This window comes from Aythya marila (genome assembly GCF_965140915.1).
Source record: "Aythya marila genome assembly, chromosome: 29".
Classification (NCBI taxonomy): domain Eukaryota; kingdom Metazoa; phylum Chordata; class Aves; order Anseriformes; family Anatidae; genus Aythya; species Aythya marila.
The window spans coordinates 1,414,810-1,433,387 of NC_139070.1; the positions used below are offsets into that span (position 1 = coordinate 1,414,810).

Here is an 18,578-nt window from a genome sequence, read left to right on the forward strand (position 1 = left end):
TAACACCACGGGTTAGTCACTAATAAGACTGTTCCCCCCCCCCCCCACCTCAAAAAAAAAATATGCAGACAGAAATTGAGCTCAGATGTGTCTCGCATTTTTATTCCAGCAGCTCCTAGAGGGCTCTCCTGTGCCAGGCACTTCAAAGAAATCTCCGGTTTCATCCCTGAATAATTTACTATCCGCACAGACAAGACAAAGAGCAGGGGGAAGCAGCACGCACAGGAAGAGGCTTCCACGGGTGCGGCGTCTGTCTGGAAAACCGACGGCAAGGTGCACGTCCTGCTCAGCACCAGCTCTGCTGGGGACGATGCAGACCCGGGCAGCGCGTCCTCCCCGGGCATCCCGACCTCACCCGGTCCCTGTGGGGACGAGCCCGGGCTGTGCAGCCGCTACCACCCCATGCAGCATCTCGGAGAGCTGCTCTGCTCGGCACAGCTCTGCCTGGAAGCTGCCTAATGCTGCAGCTCCAGCACCTCACACGCGAGCACATCATGCAAGAATAAAACCTCGTGTATAAACACACCAAAGGAGGTGAGCAGAGCAGCACCAGCCACGCTTCTTGTTCCATTTTCCTCCAAGACCACCTCCTGCCTGCCAACGACCTCAGACCACTTCCCACCTAGCAGAACCTCATGCAGGGCTGCAAACAGCTCGCTCGTGGCACTAAGAAAACCCCACAAGTGGTGGGGGAGCTGCGAGGTCTCCACCAGCTCCTCATGAGCACCAAAGGAGCAAGCACAAGTGCTGAAACCACAGTGCGCCCTTATCTTATTCCTTTACTGTGTTTTTAAAAGTGTTATTTTTACTTTCTCTTTGTCCCATAACCGAATAAGTCAAAGTATTTGCACAGTTAAAGAGTGTAGTAAAAAAACGTGGCTTTGGGACTCTTCTCAGGTCTTCCCATCCCCTCGCGCAGCCTTCTCAATGCTCCTCGCTGCATGAGCATCCCAGGAGCAAGGTCTCTGCGTGGCAGGGCTGGGTTGGCAGCCACAGTTTTGTTCCACGTTTCTCTGGCCAGAGAGTGCAGAAAGAGGATCCCAAGTCTCACCGGGATGCCAAAACACGGGCAGAGGTCCTGTGCCAGACGAGCGTCTCTGCCTGCACCGCATCCCCCAGGCGCTTACGTCCTTGTGCCGAGGCCAGCATGACCGAGGCGGTGGTGCTGAGCCAGGAGGGGATGCCACAGCCCGGCGTGCTGGCACCATGAGCAGGGCAGCCTCACGGGTGTGCTGGGCTCTGTCTGCGCCATGGCACCCAGCTCGCTGACCGGTCAGTAGAGGCTGATCCGCTCCTAGCACCCCAGCGTGCTGCCGCCCAGCTCATCCACCTGCAGTCACAAACGGACACAGCTGTACAAAGCTCCCAGCAGCCGATGCCTCTGGTAACATCAGAGGAGGCCCTCAGGCTTGCTCAGAAGTGCTGGGCCCTGAGGAAAAGCAGTGGCGACCCCTCTGCCCTTGCCCCAAGCCCCTGACCCCAGCACCAGGGCGTTGCGATGCGCTCAAGGGATGAGCTGCCCCTTCGCGCTGCCTCCCCACCACGCTCAGGTCCCATTTCTGCCCCCAGGGTTTTGCCTCCCCTCCCCAAGGGAGATGGCCATGAGCACCAACGCACCTGGGCCATGTTCTGGACGGTGGAATAAATGGTTTTGGAGGTCTCTACCTCAGGGGCCGGCGTCTTCTTTCGGTCATTTTTCTGTGCACAAGGGAAATCCTGCATTTGCAGAAAAAGGTTTTTTTTTTTTTTAATGCTTCCAGGGCGCAGAAGTAATGGCTTGGAGAGCCGAGGCCACCTGAATTTGGTGGGGCTGGGGACCAAGGCCCTGGTGACATGTGGGGAAGCACAGGCAGGTGGCTGTGGCTTTGACAGCTTCTCTGGGCTGTCCCCTTTGCTGTCCCCAGGAGGAACCAGCAGACAGAAGCGGGGCCGTCCGGCTGCCGTCCTCCCCCCATATCCCCACCACGCGTCCCCTGCCCTGTCCCCATCCCACGCAGGGACCCCAAAGGGGTTGCCAGGGGTGAGCCCACAGGGACTCACCTGCTGGGCAATGCCGACCTCAGCGTACACCGTCATGTATTCTGCTGCCACCTCTGCAAGGAGAAAAAGGGGCAGGTCAGCACCGGAGCCGGCTGCGGCATCCCCGGTGCGCACCCAGCTCCTCGCCGAGGGCTGGGGGACATCCCGGCATCAACCCTGCTGTGCGCTGGCAGCCAAAGACAGTCAAAGCAAGTAGCTAGTGAAAAATAGCTTTTTATTTAAATAGAAGATGTTTTCATGCCTTAGCCGCTCCGTTTTAAGCCGCAGCCATTGCAGCAAGAAGCGTTGTCAGTCTTTGTCTCGTCAGACAGAGGATGGGGGGATTTTTTAAGTCCTTCATAACCCTGGTTTGGGGTCAACAGTTCAGTGCCTGTCATTTGAAATGGCCACGGGGACCTAGGCCTGCACAGAGAGGAATTTTTAGGGGAAGATTTTGCTGTTCCTGGTGGGAGAGCTGGGTCCTGCTTCTGGAGAAAGCCTCGGTCCTGCTGCTGGGTGCGCCTGCACACCCGGCCCGGGCGCACAGAAACACGAAACAAAGGGCAGCAACTGCCCCATTCACGCCAGCTTTAGCTCAGCTCATCAACAAGATGAACACATAAAAAAGGCGAGGGAAAGCTCTTCTGGGAAGGCACAGGCACATCCCACCGCTGATACCGGGAGAGGAGACACCAGCAGGTGCTGCAGCCTCTCGCTGCACCCGGCCTCTCCGCTGCAATTGTGTCCTGAGTCCTGGGCATAGACCCGAAAGCGATGCCAAGCTCTTGGGGAAACCTTCAAGCTCTGCCCCCAAAGCCCCCCAGCCCCAGGGAATCCAGGCAGCAGCTTTTAGGGGCGGCGCAGGCAGGCAGGAGTCGCTCAGGCTGGGCACGGTGCTGCAGCGGGGCCGTTTCACTTCTCTGCACCCCCTCTGCTGCTGCTTTCAGATTGTCCCCAAAGTCCCTCTCGTGCTTTGGCGCTGTCCTCACGGCTCCACTTTCTTTCCTTGGGGAGGGCACAAAGGTCTCCAGTGAGGGACTGGGGCACAGGACGGCTCCAGCGGCCACAGAATCACCTGGGGGGGGTCGGGGCCGCCTGTCCCTGTCACCGTGTGTGCAAGATGGGGGCACAGGGAGGTGCTGGGGGCTCACCAGCCCCAGCCTCGAGCGCTACCTGGGCTCAAGGGAGGATGGACGACGACCTCCAGCACATCCCATGGGGGTTAAAGCTTTTGGGGGGCTGTGAGAGCGGCTACGCTGCGGTGCCAAGCCCTGGAGGTGGCTGGATTCCCTCCTGATCTTGGTGACCAGCCTGTCCTCCCCAAGAAAATTGAGGAGGGAAGGAAACGCCTCGGGGGGGGTGCCTGCAAATCCTACCTGTAGCGGGAGCTCCGGGCGTGGAGGGGTTGAAGATCTTCCTGCCTGGGGGAGAAACGACACCCGTCTCTGTCACCAGCAGCCCACGCGCAGGGATGCGCTGCAGAGGCTGCGACCTGCAGGCAGAGCCTTACCTCGGAATATCAAGAAGGCCAAGAGGACAGCCAGGATTATTAGCGCTATGATCACCGTCACGGCTATGATGCCTGTAAAGCTTCTGCTGTAGGTGTCTGGAGAGAGAAGAGGGTCCAGCAATCACGGAGGAGTCATTTGGGCACATCCTGAAGCTCATCGGCCTCTTCCCAGCGTCAGACCCGGGGGAAAGGAGCGCAGCTTTCCTCTGACCCCCGCTCAGCCTTCCCCTGCTCTGCAGGAGCTCTTATTTCATGGGGATGTGGTGCAAAGCTGTCAGGAGGTGATGCATTGCACAGGGACAAGCGACTCTGCTCTTGCATCTCCCGGGCTCTGCCTCCCCATTGCATTAACAGTTCCCTGCTCCGATCCCAAACTGGGACATTTGGGCACTGACCCAGACTTCCCCTTCCAAATTTCCTCAGGTAGCAGAGACAGTGCACGGATGCTGAGGATGCCCAGAAAGCCTGGATGTTCCCCCCCCTCCCAACAAGCTACAGGAAGAGATGAACCGCTCCGGCCTCAGGCTCCCCGGCCTCCAGCGCAGGGTCGGGGCAGCCCGGTGCCAGCAGCGCTGGCTCGGGCACCCTGTGACACTTGGGGACAGGACGTGGACGGGGACAGGACGTGGACGGGGCAGCACGGCAGCTCACCGGTGGCAGCAGAGTGGGTTGTGTTTTCTGGCAGCGCGGCGTGGGGAAGAGAACAGGGACAGGGGAGAGAGGTGAGCGCTTCGGCAAAGCCCCCCACCCCGGGGGGGGCCGCACTCCCTCTGCTTTCTGAGAGCCTGAGGGGCACCCGGCTGGGATCAGGATGCATCCCATCCCCGCCAGCATCCCCCGGCCCCCATCCCTGCATCCTTTGAGGGCTCTCACCTGCGCAGACGGCGGCGGGCGAGACGGTGACATTGCGGCTGCTGACGGGGTTTCGCACCGTGCAGGTGTGGGACAGCACATCCAGCTCTCCCGGCGGCGGCTGCTCCTCCTCCACCACCAGCTCGGCCTCCTCAGCATCCAGCTGCTCGCCATGGCTCCAGGAGAAGGATGTGGTCCCGGGGGTGTTCACAGCGCAGCGCAGGACATAGCGGCAGGCGTCGGCCGAGCAGTTCCGCGACACGCAGGTCACCTCCGGCTCCCGCAGCACGCCTGCAGGAAACGGGGAGGGCTCTCAGCACATCTCCCACCCTTCACTCCTGGCACGAGGCCGAAACATGAAAAGACACTCACTGTGCACCCGCAGGGTGAAGTTGGCTCTATACACGGAATTTTTTGCTGTGTAGGTACCGGCATCTTTCTTCCCCAGCTGGGAGATGGTGAGTGATCTGCCGTTGTTGGGGAAGGTCACACGTGACTCGTAGGAGTTCTCAAAAAATGAAGGATTGAGAGACTCTCCCAGTGTGATGGTAAGCATGAGCTCTCCATTGAAACTCCAGCCCAAATTTTCTCCTTTCAGGTCCTGAAGGTGAAACGTGACAGAACCACCCTCGGCTCCATCCACTTCTAATGCACACACTGGGGAGAAAAACCAGGCTGAGCCCCGAGCACGAAACAAAGGAGGTTTGGGGGTGCCGTGCTCAAGGGGCAGGTTCAGTCCCATGTGTGGAGCCCCCCCAACCTTAGGCTTTTGGGGTTCTTTGGGGTCCAGGCCCCGATTTGCCCTCCAGCCAGCGCAGCACGCGTGGCACGAGGACGGCTGGTGCATCACCGTGGCTCTGGATGTCAGGGTGCTGAGAACCAGCCCCATTATGGGGCGGTTCTGGGAGGTGGGAGTGTCCCACGTGTTTCACTCCGGGATGAGGTCCCGCAGCAGGACCGGTGATTTCGCGTCCCGCAAGCGAGCGGCACGTGGTTGTGGCTGCTCTCAGCTGCGAGACCCGCGCTGCTTCGCAGGCCCCAGGAGCATGCAAGGGACAAAGCTCCAAGGTGCAAAGCAAAAGCCGCAAGGAGGAATCTGTGACGGTTCCAAAAAAAAAAAATAAATCAAGCAGGTTCCCTTTTCTCGCAAGGAAGACAGCCGAGCTCGTCTAAATCAGCAAGAAAGCAGGTGGCTGCTTCTCTGATTTTGTGACTTCTTCCCTCTTCTGAGGAGGAAGAAGACACATTGCTGCTGTTTTGGATACTCCCAACTCTGTGCTGCCCCAGCTGGGCTAGGCTGGGAGGGGGGAGGTTTCCCCACCAGAGCCTGGAAAGGGTGGATCGTGGCCCCGAGACGCTGCTCTCTTCCCAAGGGTGCTCTTCTTCGAGGCCAAGCAAAGGCACTCCTGCCCGAACCCCCCTGCCCCGGGGACCCCTCCGGGGACGCGCTTCCCCCGCTGCAGGGAGGGGAAAAAGTTGGCAGAAGAGATAGTGCTCAGGAAGGAAATGCTGCAGGCTGGGCGCGCACAGCCTGGGGGCCGCAGGGGCTCCTGTGGTATCCTTGCTGCTTTCCCCCTGCACCTGACAGTTTCTCTTTTGTCCACAGCCACCTGCAGACCCTGCCCAGAAGTCTTGGTTAGGAAGAGAGGAAGAGCAAAGCAGCATCTCCAGCCGACGTGGGAGCAAAGCCCGTCCTGCACCAGCGCCTGGTTAAATCCTGAGCCACCCCACCAAGGCTTGGAGACAGCTGGCTGCAAGAGCCAGATGGGAATTCACACCATTTTCCCTTCCAGGCCTCCCTCGATATTACTTCTGTGCCCATGAGTTCACGAGACTCGTGGCGACCAATGTCCCAACATCTGCAGCGGCCTGAAAACAACCAGAGAAAGCTCCTCGGTCCAAAAACAGACCCGTAACGAAACCCTGGACACGCAGCAGGCTCAGAAACAGCACGCGGGCAGCCACGGGGAACAGACCCCGCGGTTGCCACGGAGCAGAAGGGCAAAAGTGCACATCTGGGGCATATCTGGCAGCAGCTGGACAGGGCACGTTCACCCGTTAGTGGGGACCACGCTAGGATGGGGGCAAGGACCAGGTCTGGGACATGCTGGGTGTGATTCGCCCATCCCTTGTGGGACAGCGGAGCTGAGCCCTGATAATGGGGTCAAAAAACGAGCCCCGTCCCCACGTAGGGCATTTGCACCGGCACACACCAGCTCATCCCGGGCTCTCCGCTCTCGTGGGCATCCCCAAACTGCCTCCACCCGTGGGCTCCTTCCCTCCCTTCGTGGCACCCGGGGAAAGGAGCATCCCTCCCTTACCTGCTGGGCACAGGAAGCAGGCGAGGAGCAGGCACACGAACACCTCCATCGGAGCACGGCGCGCTCTCTGCCCTCAGCTCTCTGGTGTTGCTTTGTGGCGACAAAAGGAAGAAGATCGCGCTACGCCTTTCTCACTTCCTCCAAACAACTCTTTAAGACCCCTGGACTGATTCAGTGGGGACTGGAACTTTTGTAGATTTTTCCAGCCTCAAGCAGCGTCCCCGGGGCCATGTCTGTGCGGTTTGAGGGTGCCCAGGCTGCCTTCTGGGGCTCCGGATGCTCTCACACATGAGGACAGCTCTCCCCACCCTCTGCCCCCCCTGCATCCCTGTGACCCTGAAGGCTGTGACAGCCCCGTGGCCACACGCTTATCTCTGACTCCTCGTGTTCCCTAAACACCCAGGGAGATGCCCTCCCGGGAAAGAAGACAGGAGAAGACAGGAGAAAGGAGGGTTTGGGGGATTTCTCCATAACGGGACCTCGCAGGCGCTTCCTGGCTTACCTGCTGGAGGTGGCCCTGCTTTAAGCCCCATTTGGTCAGTTTTGGGATGCCCATCCGTAACATCACCCCCGCTGTTCCTCAGAGGGGGCCCAGGGGAAGGAGCCAGGCAGCCGGGGCAGGATTTTAGCCCATGGGATATTCCCCTACCCCCCCGGGGCAGGGAGGAGCAAGGGGCAGCAGAGACCAAGTGTTACAGACTGAGCATGGAAAGGCTGGGAGTGAACTGGGATGAAGAGGAGGGTGAGGGAATTTTTTTTTTTATTTAATTGTTCCTCACTATTCTACTCTGTTACCAAGTGATAATAAATTAATTTTCCCCCAGTCGAGTCTGTTTTGCCCATGACAGTGACTGGTGAGTGCCCCCCTGTCCTTGTCTCAGCCCAGAATAATTTTCCAAGTATTTTCTGCTCCCGTTCTGTTGAGGAAAGGGTGTGAGAGAGCAGCTGGGTGGGCTCCCTGCAGCCAGCCAAGGGGATCCCACTGCCTGACACCACACAGCAGTGTCCAGCCCGTCACGAGGAGGAGTAAGGTGCAAGAAAATCCCATGGAACATGCACAATGGAAACCAAAACAGAGAAACACAATTTCCAGGCAGTGTGGCAACCGTGACAAAGTGCATGGTGGTGACAAGTGTCCCAGAAACCAGCCCCGAGGGAGCAGGGGGAATTGCGGGTCAGCACTGATGGACCCACATCATCCTTTGTAAGGGGCAACGAGATCCAAACTCTCCACCCCCAAAAACTGTCCGAGGAACACCTCCGCCACCAGAACTTCCAGGGTGCAGCATGACCCTGGTGTCATACTGAAATTCGGGCGAAGGAAGTGAGCTGGCGATGTCTGGCTTTAAAATCATGCTGGTTCCTCCACCTTGGCAAGGGAAAGGGTTTCAGCTGCTCGCAGGGGCTGCCACAATCCTGCCCTGATGCGGTGCTGCGTGAGGCTGGGAGAGGAGGCAAGAGCAGGGTAATGAGATAAATCAGTCCTGCGGGGTAATTAGTCCCTGAACTGCAGTACTGCTGAAGAAGTGCACTTGGACCAGCATTGTTGCTCAGTACCAGAGTAAGAAAATCATGAGCAATCTGTTAAAAACAACCCAACAGGAAGAGCCACCCACAGCCCCCTTGGGTCATCCCACTGTCACCAGCAGCCACGTGGGTCTGCACAACCAGCACTGCTCCACCTGCAGTTACACTGCCTGGGTTCTGGGGCAACATCACCTTTTTTTTTTTTTTTTTTTTTTCTCACTATCCTGAGTATTTTGAGTCCCCTCGTGCTCCACAGGTGGGCAGTGGTTGCACGTCGCAGGGTCAGAGCTGTATTTCTGCAAGGATGAACAAGAAAGCAGCAGGCTGCACCCTGCCAGGCACAGAAATTGGGGATCTGGCACCATTTTAGGGGTGCAAAGTGAAGCGTGACTTTGCCCTTCTCTGGACCTAGATTCCTGGTGGGAGTGACAGCTTTGCGAGCAGTCTTTTCCAAGGAAAGCAGCTCAGCTGATCGGCTGATGTAACACAAGGAGGAAGCTCGGGACGTGCAAAACACCAAATCATCTTCTCGCTACCAGCACCTGATCCAGCTGCAGCCTGGCGCGTGCCTCCCCCAAACCCTTCTCAAAGGAACTGGAACTTTTTTTTTTTTTTTCCCTGCAGCTGCACACGAGATCCGATGGGCTGCTGGGTTTGAGATCAGCTCGGGCTGGGACCGTTGGTGGTCCTAGGGGGGCTCCCGGCCACCCCCAGCACCCCGCTGCTGGATGCTGGCTCAGCCAGAAGTCCAGCTCTTGGAAGTGGCCGTGGGCGAGCAGCGCCAGGTGCCCTGCCCAGCGTTGTGCAACCCAAATTTCTGCAGCAGTCAGACCCAACCCCACGCCTTGTGCAAGCTGCCACGGAGCAGAGATTGAAACCCTGCTTGCAATTTGTTTTTTTCTTCTTTGGTGATTTGTCTTTTTTTTTTTTTTTCCCCTGTGTCGCCGGCCGTGGGCTCCCTCTAGCGAAGCCGGGGCCGTGGGCTGCAGCCGTGGGGTCCCGCAGCCTCCCCTGGCCACGTCCTGCCTCGCCCCCGGGGGCTGTGGGCTGTGGGGTCACATCCAGCTCCTCTCCCGGTGCTCAGCATCTCATCGCTGTCCCTCAGCCCCAGCCTGCAGCGATTCCTTTCCATGCTCCAGTCCTGCGCTGGGCTCTGCTGTTCCTTGACGCCAGCTTTTTCGGGGCCGGGAGCAGCTTTTTTGGGTGCTGGAGGGGCCTGCCCTATTTGGCAGGGCTGAGCGGGATCCCCCCAGCCCAGGATGTGGGTGCTGGTCACGGGGTGTGGATGCCAGGGGTCTCGGGGCCAGGCTGCTGCCGCGCAGGGGGGCTCAGATCTTGGGCAGCGTCACGCTGGCATAAACCGTCATGGGCTCCGCGTCGGGGCTCTGCTCGCAAGGAAAGAAGGGGGTGAGCGAGGTGCCCAAATTGGGATGCCCAAAGTGGGGAACTCGCGTTCCCTTACCTGCGAGAGGGGCGAGCAGCCCCGTGGGGTGGGTGGCTCTGCCCGGGGGCTGTGCTGGATCCGGCCGGGGGCTTGGGCTGTGTCCGGGGGCAAGCCGGTGGCTGCGGCGTAGATGGTGGTGCAGGAGGGGTGCTCCGTGCCGGGGGGGCTGCAGGGGATTTTCTGCTTCTGTGCAGGGAGCAAGGGGTGAGCGGTGCCAGACAGGTCGCTGCGGGGGCTCTTCCCTCCCTTCAGCCCTGCAGGACCCCAGATTTCATCCCGGAGCAGGATTTGGGAAGGGAAAACTTTCCCCCAGAGCCACCCCCGGGATGTTAGGGGCTGGGGAAGCTGCAGCACCCAACCTTACTCCCAGAAACTCCCAAACTAAGGTGACCAGGATGGTTCTTGGGACCTCACCATGCTGGGGGGTGACACCCATGGGCCCACGACCCCCCCAGTCCCACCATGGGCATGATCTCGCCACCTCCCTGGCTCAGCCCCCACCAAATGCATCGACACCCAGTGACCAAAGCCCACTCGTGGCAGAGCCACAAGTGCACACCCAGCACAGCTTCAGGGTGCTGCTGCCTTCCCTGCTGCCCGCACCCAGGCTGCAGCCCCCCAAGCATCTGCCTCCGTGCCTGGGCTGGGCTCTCTCACCTCCACCCGCTGCACTTGGGAGTAGATGGTGCGCACCTCGTTGTCCTCGGGGAGCGGCGTGTGCTTCCACAGCCGGCCTGCTAGGGGAGACAGAATCACAGAATCACAGAATTGTCTAGGTTGGAAGAGACCTCCAAGATCACCGAGTCCAACCTCTGACCTAACACTAACCAGTCCTCCACTAAACCATATCACTAAGTTCAACATCTAAACGTCTTTTAAAGTACCTCCAGGGATGGTGACTCCACCACTTCCCTGGGCAGCCTGTTCCAATGCCTCACAACCCTTTCGGTAAAGAAGTTCTTCCTAACATCCAACCTAGAACACCCTGGTGCAACTTTAGCCCATTCCCCCTCGTCCTGTCACCAGGCACATGGGAGAATAGACCAACCCCCACCTCGCTACAGCCTCCCTTGAGGTACCTAAAAAGAGCGATAAGGTCGCCCCTGAGCCTCCTCTTCTCCAGGCTGAACAAGCCCAGCTCCCTCAGCCGCTCCTCGTAGGACTTGTTCTCCAGGCCCCTCACCAGCTTCGTCGCCCTTCTCTGCACCCGCTCAAGCACCTCAATGTCCTTCTTGTAGCGAGGGGCCCAAAACTGAACACAGTACTCGAGGTGCGGCCTCAGCAGAGCCGAGTACAGGGGGACAATCTCTTCCCTAGTCCTGCTGGTCACAGTGTTTCTTATACAAGCCAGGATGCCATCGGCCTTCTTGGCCACCTGAGCACACTGCTGGCTCATATTCAGCCAACTATCAACCAATACTCCCAGGTCCTTCTCCGCCAGGCAGCTTTCCAACCACTCATCTCCCAGCCTGTAGCACTGCTTGGGGTTGTTGTGCCCCAGGTGCAGGACCCGGCACTTGGCCTTGTTGAACTTCATGCAGTTGACCTCAGCCCATCGGTCCAGCCTATCCAGATCCTCCTGCAGAGCCTTCCTACCCTCGAGCAGATCGACACACGCACCTAACTTGGTGTCATCTGCAAACTTACTGAGGGTGCACTCGATCCCCTCATCCAGATCATCGATAAAGATATTAAAGAGAACTGGCCCCAGTACTGAGCCCTGGGGGACTCCACTAGTAACTGGCCTTCAACTGGATTTGATTCCATTCACCACAACTCTTTGGGCCAGACAAAGTCACCGTTGTGCCGTAGGACTGCTGCTGGGGACCTCCTTGCACCCTGCTCCTGACCCCAAAGCATCACAAGGGACAACCTCAGTGTTTCCCCAGCACTGCAAGGCGGTGGGCTCAGCACTGCACGTCCCCAGCACGGTGAATTTGTCCCTTTGTGAATTTTGTCCCCCTTTGTGAATTTGTCCCTGCACAGGGGCAGGGGAGCAGGGTGGCCGGCGCCCTCGTCGAGGTGTCTGGGGAGATGATGCTGTCACAAATTTGGGCTGGGATCATGCATTTCCCCTTGAAACCATGTGATATGATCACAGAAGCATAGCATCCGGGTAAAGCACTTGAGATGTGCTAGGTGAAGCAGGTATATACATATATATAAATATATATTTCTTTTTTAAGCTGGTTTCCTTCCTGCCTTTCATCCCGTGCTTCAAAAGAAGCAGGTTTCGCTCCCTCCCCAGCACCACGGACCCCAAGACAAGGTACTGCAGGGATCAGCCTGGCTGGGGGGGCTGTGATCCCATCCTTTTCTCCCTCACAAACACCTCCCGTGCCCCCAGCTGCACTCCCTGACACTCACCCACGTGTAAGGCAGTGAAGACCCCGATGAGGACCAGCACGACCACTACGGGCACCACCAGCAGCACGAGGTTCGGCCCCGGACTGGCACTCCCTGTAGTGCAGAGAGGGGAAATGGTCAACACCAGCCCCCCAGCAGAAAAACCTCCCCATTTAAAACCATCCTGGGTCTTGTCGTCTACATCTGAGGCTGGTTTTTTCGGTAGAACAGGAAACGAGGGGCAGGAAATGCTTTCTTTTGAACTCGGCTTTCAATAAGCACCTCCAAACTGCAGCCGTCAGCGAAAAAGCTGCTGGGGGCTAGATCGGGGCCAGATAAGGCCCTAAATACCGCTCTGGTGGCTTCGCAGGGATCGCGGGGAGATAGCCTCTGGGTGCTGCAGGTGTATGGGAAGGGAGCCCAGGGACAGAGCTCTGAGGGTGGCACCGGGCTGCCACCCTCATGGTGGCATTAACGCATGTGGCACAGGGGTGTCCCCATGTGCAAGGGGCTGGGGGGACGAGGGGGGACAAACATGCCCGAAACCCTGGCATCATCTCCTTTTGGCATCTTCTTTTTCCAGTCAAGGCCTGGAGACGCCACGGGGACGTTTGCTGGGCACAGGGTGCTGTGAGAGCCCCGGAGTGGGTCAGCACCACAGGGAGGTGACTTCACACCGTGTCCCCGGGGAAAGGGGCAGCCGCTGCTTCCCCCAGCCCCAGCAAAAGTCCCAACATCACGAGGAAGGGCAAGAAAACCCCAGTGAGAGAGAACACGGCTTTTGCCCCGAAAACCTCCAAAGGGGAAGTTGTCACCGAGGTTTTTTTTCAATCCTCCCCGGCCCTCCCAGCGTGCAAATCGCATGCATTGAAAATGAGCCTTGGGCACCGGGGCGCAGCGAGTGCAGGGATGAGACCCACGGCTCGGCGTTTACGGGAAGGACCGGGCAGCCCTGAGCAGGCAACGCTGCGGCCGCTTTTCCTGCAAAAGGCTCCTCTGAGGCTGCCGAAAGCAACGTGAAAAAAATCCCCTGCAGAGCCAGAGCGGGGCTGGAGGTGGGAAAGAGCCGGGTCGGCAGCTGTAGCATCCCCGGGGACTCACCCCGCTGCTCGAAGCTGCAGGCGGAGGAGTTGAAGGTGACGGCGCTGCTGCTGACGGGGTTGCTGGCGGTGCAGGCGCAGGCCAGGCTGGTGGCGTTGAGGTGGTAGGAGAGGTGCAGGAGGCTGCCGTTGTGGGCGCAGGGCGACGAGGAGCTGGCCTCCAGGCCGGTCCAGCTGTAGGACACGTTGTCCCCCCTGGCCGCCGTGCAGTTGAGGGTGACGGTGCAGCTGTCGTTGGCCAGAGCCCAGCTGAGGACCTGGATGTTGGGATCGGACACCGGCTCTGGGTGGGGAGAAGGGACAGAGGCTCGTTTCTGGGGAAGGATGGAAACGCCGCCTCGTCCCCTGGCCTGGGAAATCCCACCGACCTCCCCTAGCTCCAAGGGAGGTGGGGAGAAATCGATCTGGCCCCAGGCCTGCTGTGGCCTCTCCAAATGGGGACGAGGTCTTCATGCACCCAAATACTCCTGGGGATACCAGAGAGGGTCCTGGACAACACGGGGGGCATCTCTCACCACCCCCACACCCCACCCCATTGCTACCCACCTCCCAGACCCGCTCCCAGCACCACAAGAGGCCATCACGGCCCTCCAAAACCAGTGCTTCTCACCATACACTTCCAGCTGTATCTGCCAGACCTTCTCCTTCGCGTCCTTGCTGATGATGTACTCGTAGAGCCTCTGGTCCTGCCGCTTGGTGCTGAGGATCTCCAGCGAGAAGTTGGAGGAGTGGAAGTGGTTCTGGCTCGGAGCGTAGTTGGTATAGTTTCCATTCGCGTACTTGAGCAGGACTTCCTTGCTATGTGGGTCCGCTGTGTCCCGCTTCCACGTGGCCACCCCAAAGCTCTGGGTGAGGTTCTGGAATTCCTGGGGGATCCACAGGACCGTCGCCTTCCCCAGCGTGCCCAGCACTGTCTCCCTCGTCCCACGGCCCATGCCTGGGAGGAGAGCAGAGAGAAGGGCTGACGCAGGCAGAGATGCATGAGGACACCCCAAAGGGCTCACAGAAGCTGCGCCCTCCCTGGTGCTGCTGGAGAACAGATGCCACCCGAGCTGCACGAGCAGGGAACGGTGTTGGACCCACCCTGGTAATCTGGAGATGGCATCTGCTCAACAATCTGCTCAGCTGCTTTACTGAACTGCATTTTCAGCCCGCCTGAACCCTTGCTCGCGCACCACATCCTGCGCCAGCGACTGCCATGGCTCTCAGGGTAGGAGGGAACGCAAGGGGCTCTGTGCCCCAACGTCCCTGCGTGCTCCCAGCTCACAGGGACCCCTTCAGCACCTGCTGGAGCGGGGCCACCTCGAGCAGGGGAAGGCGCTTGTGGCCCTGGTCTCATGGGGAGGTGATGCCCATGGGGTGGCCAGAGCACCCTAGAGCAGTCTTGGTGACACCAGAGTCACTTGGATGGAAGTGATGCTTGGTGGCCCTCGGCCAAAGCCTGTGGCTGGGTGTGCATCACGGCATGCGCCCCCCTAAAGTGCTGCAGCTACAGAAACCTCCCTGGGGAGTTTTCTTTGAGGAATTGCAGGAAACACAGCCCCACAGGCTGGCTCTCCCTTCTCCTCTCACCCAGGAGCTAGTAGGCAGTGAGGAGACGAGGTGGTCCCATGGTGTCTCTTGGGTGTCTCTTGTCTCTCACCAAGAGGGCGACTGAGCAGCTCCAATGATGGTTGGCACATGCACCCCAATGTACCCTAAAGCATCCTGCCCACCCAGCTGTCCTGGGAGAGGTGCAGTTCATGGCTTCTACCCTTCTACCCAACCCTTTCCGGCTTCAGGCTGTGACCCCATGATTCACATTTGCCCACAGCCTCCGTGAACCCTGAGCTTGTTTTTGTAGGAAATAGTGCGAAGAACGATGCCAGCTCAGCACCACTCGCTGCTGGAGCACAGAGGGGACCCGACCATGTCACCCCCATGTTTCCTATCCACTTCTTTCCACTGAGGTGGGGGCTTGTCCCAGAAAGGAAAAGGAAAGTGTGGGACTCGCTGCAGAAGAGCAAGCCTGGTGGGGCCCAGATAAGCCCAGTATCCGCCTCTCCTGCTGCACACACATTTCCAGTAAAAACCACAAGAGAGCTCAGAGCGACCGTTTTCCTCACCCACCATCCCGAGCACATGCCATCACTTATTTTTTCCCCCTCCGTGGCACAAAACACAGCAGCTTCAGAGCTGTCCCTGTGAATTACGTCTCCACGGCGCCGACCCAGCCATGCAGACACGGCCGTTATCCCGCAGAAATGCCGAGCCCCGGCTGACCCAGCAGCTGCCACGTTTACTGTAAAGCCCAGCACGGAGCTGGATGTTGTCTTTTCTTGGCGGCCTGGAGCGCGGCAGTTAAGCTCCTGATTAATTACCGAATGGAAAAGCCCTTTTTGCATCACATTAGAAAAACCCTCTGCCCCAGCAAGAAGCAGCTCCCGGGGAGAGGAGGAGACTTTTCCCCATGGGGAAGGCAGCTCGGCTGGAGCAGGGATGCTGTGGGAGGGATGCGAAGAGGGCCAAAAGCATCCGCACAAACCCAGCTGGAGGGGCTGGAGGAACACAAGCGATGTGAAGGGTCCAAAGCAGCCCCTGCGTCAGGTATTGTGTTCGTGGGACTTTCGGCACGCTGGCCGGACAGAAAACCCCAGGGAGATTTCAAGGGCAGGTATTCTAGTAACAGTGAGCCAGCAGAGTTGAGCAGAAACCCCAGCTCCACGAAGCTGCTGGTTTCCTGGCTGAAGCTTTCGGTTTGTGCCCGGCGAGGATGCAGAGGGCTGCAAGGGGACACAGTGTCCCCCGGGGATGGGGACGCTGGGCTGGCACCAAAAAGGGGGTCGGGATTTATCACTGACCTCCTTCTGCTAGGCTCAGGGGTCCCAGCTCCCCCCAAACTTCTGCACAGGTTTAACACTGAACTTTTCTCAGCACCCTCCCGCTACATGCTGCAGCCCCTGGAAAGGAGGACCCCGCGCCCTGGCACTGCCCCGACCCCTCCTGGGTTTTCTGGATGTCCCCCGACCCTTTGCACCACAGGGACTGTGGGTGCTGGGCCTGGAGGGGTCTCAGCACCCAGCAAAGACGATCCAGAGGGGTTTGAATCATTCATTTTTAAACAGAAAGTGACAACGTCCCCAGACATCACCGGCTCCCACTCCTACACCTTTTATTGCTGGGGTACAATCTCCCAGCCCACTGGCACCTCAAGCTGAGGTAACCCAAGATAAAATCTGCCAAAATCTGCCAAATCTACCACACACCTCCCGTACCCCAGCCCACATCTGGTAGCGAATGATTTGCTCGGTGCTGTTACTACCTCGTTAAAACACACACAGAGTACTTCGTTACTGCAAATACACTATCCCCATCACCATCTTTGCCCCTCCAGCCTCTCTTATTCACTCCTCCCTCGGTCTGCCTGCTAGGAGCGTATTAGGGATGCACGGCACATCCAGCCTGGAGTTGTGAGTCATTTGTCTTCCAGATGAATATTTATATTTATCTGCCTGCCCACCCAGCGCACGGCTCCCAATTTCTAAAAGCCCCAATACCTGACGATCCCCAAACCATCCGAACCACGTATTTTGCAGGTAGGAAGGCGTTATGTACCCCAGACACGGCAGAAGGAGACGACCAGCCAGAGACACACGCTGCAGCCCATGCCTCGCTTCACGGAGCTGCTGCCGGAATGAAGCTAATATCTGCTGCCGGGCTCATTATAAGAACAGGTGTACTCAAATCAGAGGCACTGCTGTGGGCCATGTGTTTCCTGTTTTTTTCAGCAGAATGACTGTTTTTCTTGAGTGGAAACTATTCAAAGCGTAGAGTCACTGCTGAATGCTTCACTGGAGAGCACCAGAGAGACTTGCAAGAAGGACCCAAACCATTGATTTATCGTTTTCACCAGAACTACATCATCCAGCCACAGGTCCTTAACCCAAACCCAAAAGAAGAGGAAACAGACAGTAAGAAAATTATTTCATGTACGGTAACAGCTTCCTGGGGCTGCCCGGCGCCTGTGAATGCGGTGGAGGGGAAAAAGGAGGTGAAACGAGCGGATCCCACACCACAGCAGCCACAAAGCTCAGCAGGGCCCCTCGCTGCAGGAAAAACACTGGATATTTTGGGATTAGCCCACTCTGGATGCACGGGACCCTTGGTGGTTCCAGCCTGCAGCTTCAGCTCCATGGCCTCACCGCAAGCAGGAGCAGAGGTGGCCTTTAACACCCATCGAGGAGAAGTCTGATCCTTGTTCTCAGGCTGAGCATCTTTTGGCCCCAGTTTGCTCCTGCACCGCTTGAGCCCATCCCCATGGGCCCAGCCCAGCCAGGACTTGGGGACGGGGACAGTCCCCGCTCCTGTGGGTACCCCCCATGTTGAAGGAGCAGGGAGGGGACATGGATGGAGCAGGGACCACGCTCAGTGAGCATCGGAGATGGGGAGCGTGGGGAAAACACCGCCCGCACGTTCCATTGCTGGGAAGGGGTGAGAAGAGCTTGGTTGGTTTTGTGTTTTTAGTGGAATGAATTATTCATCTCCGCCGTTGCTCGGCCTGCAAAGCGTTGCTGCTTTACAATGGGAGAAGGTTGTTTGTTTTTTTTTGCGTTTTTTTTCCTATTGCTCTTTTCACGTTTTTCTTACTTTTTCTCTCCTGGTTTGCAGAAGAGAGCAGAGGCAACAGCATAAAGCACAAATTCCTCCGCTGGCTTAAAACAGACCAAATTTAAGTGTCAGGATGAAATAAAAGCTGAATTTATGCGCTTCACTATTTTTCAGCGGAGCAGAGCTCTGAGCGCTCCACGACTTTTGTCACCAATAAATTATTTCTAACACTAAAAAGCAAAGTTATGCCTAAAACCACACCAAACCAGCCGGTGCTCCCTGGCGTCCTGCCGGGCTGTTCCTTCCCACTCAGAAAGCATCTGTCTGAGAAAGCAAGGCCTTTCCCAGGAAAGGGGAGAGCTCAGCAGAGGTGTAAAATAGAAAGAATGAGTAAGAGCAGTACGGAGGGGACTCTGCTCCTTTCTCACAGCAAGGAGCGTGGGCTCGGCCGAAATTTGACAGCCGGCTCGGAGGATGCTGAAGCAGCCGGATGAGAGGGGGCTTGGGTATCTCCTTGGTCTCATGATGGAGGGGTTTGGGGCATCACCTGGGGGCATTTAGCAGAGCACCCAGCTGCCCCAGCAGAAATCCCACCAAGAGCCAGTGCTCAGGAAGGGTCTTTCCCATGGATGTGCTCTTCGGTGTTCCCACACTGGCTCGGTCATGTGGGCAGGGTGTTGTGACGGTCCCCAAGGGGGACCCTGGTTCTGTCAGGGTTTGAATGCCCCCAGCCACCAAGAGAAATCATTCAGACAGCACAAATCCTCATCCAGGAAGTATGAAGGGGCGAGGAGAGGAAAAATGGTGGTGGGAGCTCACAGAAAAACTCCCTTTACCTGGAAAAAAGGATCCTACACGCTGCTGGTTTCCCC

General features: G+C 58.1%; 2 protein-coding genes across 8 annotated transcripts; both read right to left on the reverse strand.

Annotated features, from left to right (window-relative positions):
- Window positions 1–118: 118 nt before the first annotated feature.
- SLAMF6 (SLAM family member 6) lies at window positions 119–6,934 on the reverse strand. 5 transcript variants are annotated; one of them, XM_082781042.1, is made up of 9 exons: window positions 6,703–6,934; window positions 4,754–4,982; window positions 4,403–4,672; window positions 4,181–4,207; window positions 3,530–3,625; window positions 3,396–3,440; window positions 2,041–2,093; window positions 1,618–1,716; window positions 119–1,330 (listed from the first exon to the last, which is right to left on the reverse strand). In XM_082781042.1, exons 2-9 carry the CDS (start codon window positions 4,935–4,937, stop codon window positions 1,295–1,297), a joined length of 810 nt encoding a protein of 269 aa, XP_082637168.1. In that variant the 5' UTR covers window positions 4,938–4,982; window positions 6,703–6,934; the 3' UTR covers window positions 119–1,294. The 5 variants fall into 5 exon arrangements, with proteins under 5 accessions (XP_082637168.1, XP_082637166.1, XP_082637165.1 ...); XM_082781040.1 differs by having other exon boundaries at window positions 1,618–1,698; window positions 4,754–5,038; XM_082781039.1 differs by having other exon boundaries at window positions 4,754–5,038.
- A 281-nt stretch (window positions 6,935–7,215) lies between these two features.
- Window positions 7,216–16,786, reverse strand: LOC309888637 (signaling lymphocytic activation molecule-like). Of its 3 annotated transcripts, none has more exons than XM_082781070.1 (7): window positions 16,714–16,767; window positions 13,730–14,056; window positions 13,121–13,402; window positions 12,041–12,133; window positions 10,331–10,407; window positions 9,692–9,859; window positions 7,216–9,614 (listed from the first exon to the last, which is right to left on the reverse strand). In XM_082781070.1, exons 1-7 carry the CDS (start codon window positions 16,763–16,765, stop codon window positions 9,558–9,560), a joined length of 1,056 nt encoding a protein of 351 aa, XP_082637196.1. In that variant the 5' UTR covers window positions 16,766–16,767; the 3' UTR covers window positions 7,216–9,557. The 3 variants fall into 3 exon arrangements, with proteins under 3 accessions (XP_082637196.1, XP_082637195.1, XP_082637197.1); XM_082781069.1 differs by having other exon boundaries at window positions 10,331–10,410; XM_082781071.1 differs by having other exon boundaries at window positions 7,217–9,614; window positions 10,331–10,410; window positions 16,656–16,786.
- Between the last annotated feature and the right edge of the window lie 1,792 nt (window positions 16,787–18,578).

Bases quoted from the DNA above. Each gene is read 5' to 3' on its own strand.
- LOC309888637 (XM_082781069.1), bottom strand. From the start codon at position 16,765: ATGGGCTGCAGCGTGTGTCTCTGGCTGGTCGTCTCCTTCTGCCGTGTC. The intron at 13,403-13,729 runs GTGAGAAGCACT...CTCCCCACCCAG, and splicing joins GATACAGCTGGAAGTGTATG to AGCCGGTGTCCGATCCCAAC. The intron at 9,860-10,330 runs GTGAGAGAGCCC...CTCCCTGCACAG, and splicing joins CCCAAGTGCAGCGGGTGGAG to AAGCAGAAAATCCCCTGCAG.
- SLAMF6 (XM_082781039.1), bottom strand. From the start codon at position 6,751: ATGGAGGTGTTCGTGTGCCTGCTCCTCGCCTGCTTCCTGTGCCCAGCA. The intron at 4,673-4,753 runs GTGAGTGTCTTT...CGTTTCCTGCAG, and splicing joins CTTCACCCTGCGGGTGCACA to GCGTGCTGCGGGAGCCGGAG. The intron at 1,331-1,617 runs GTGCGTTGGTGC...TTGTGACTGCAG, and splicing joins CCGTCCAGAACATGGCCCAG to GTGGATGAGCTGGGCGGCAG.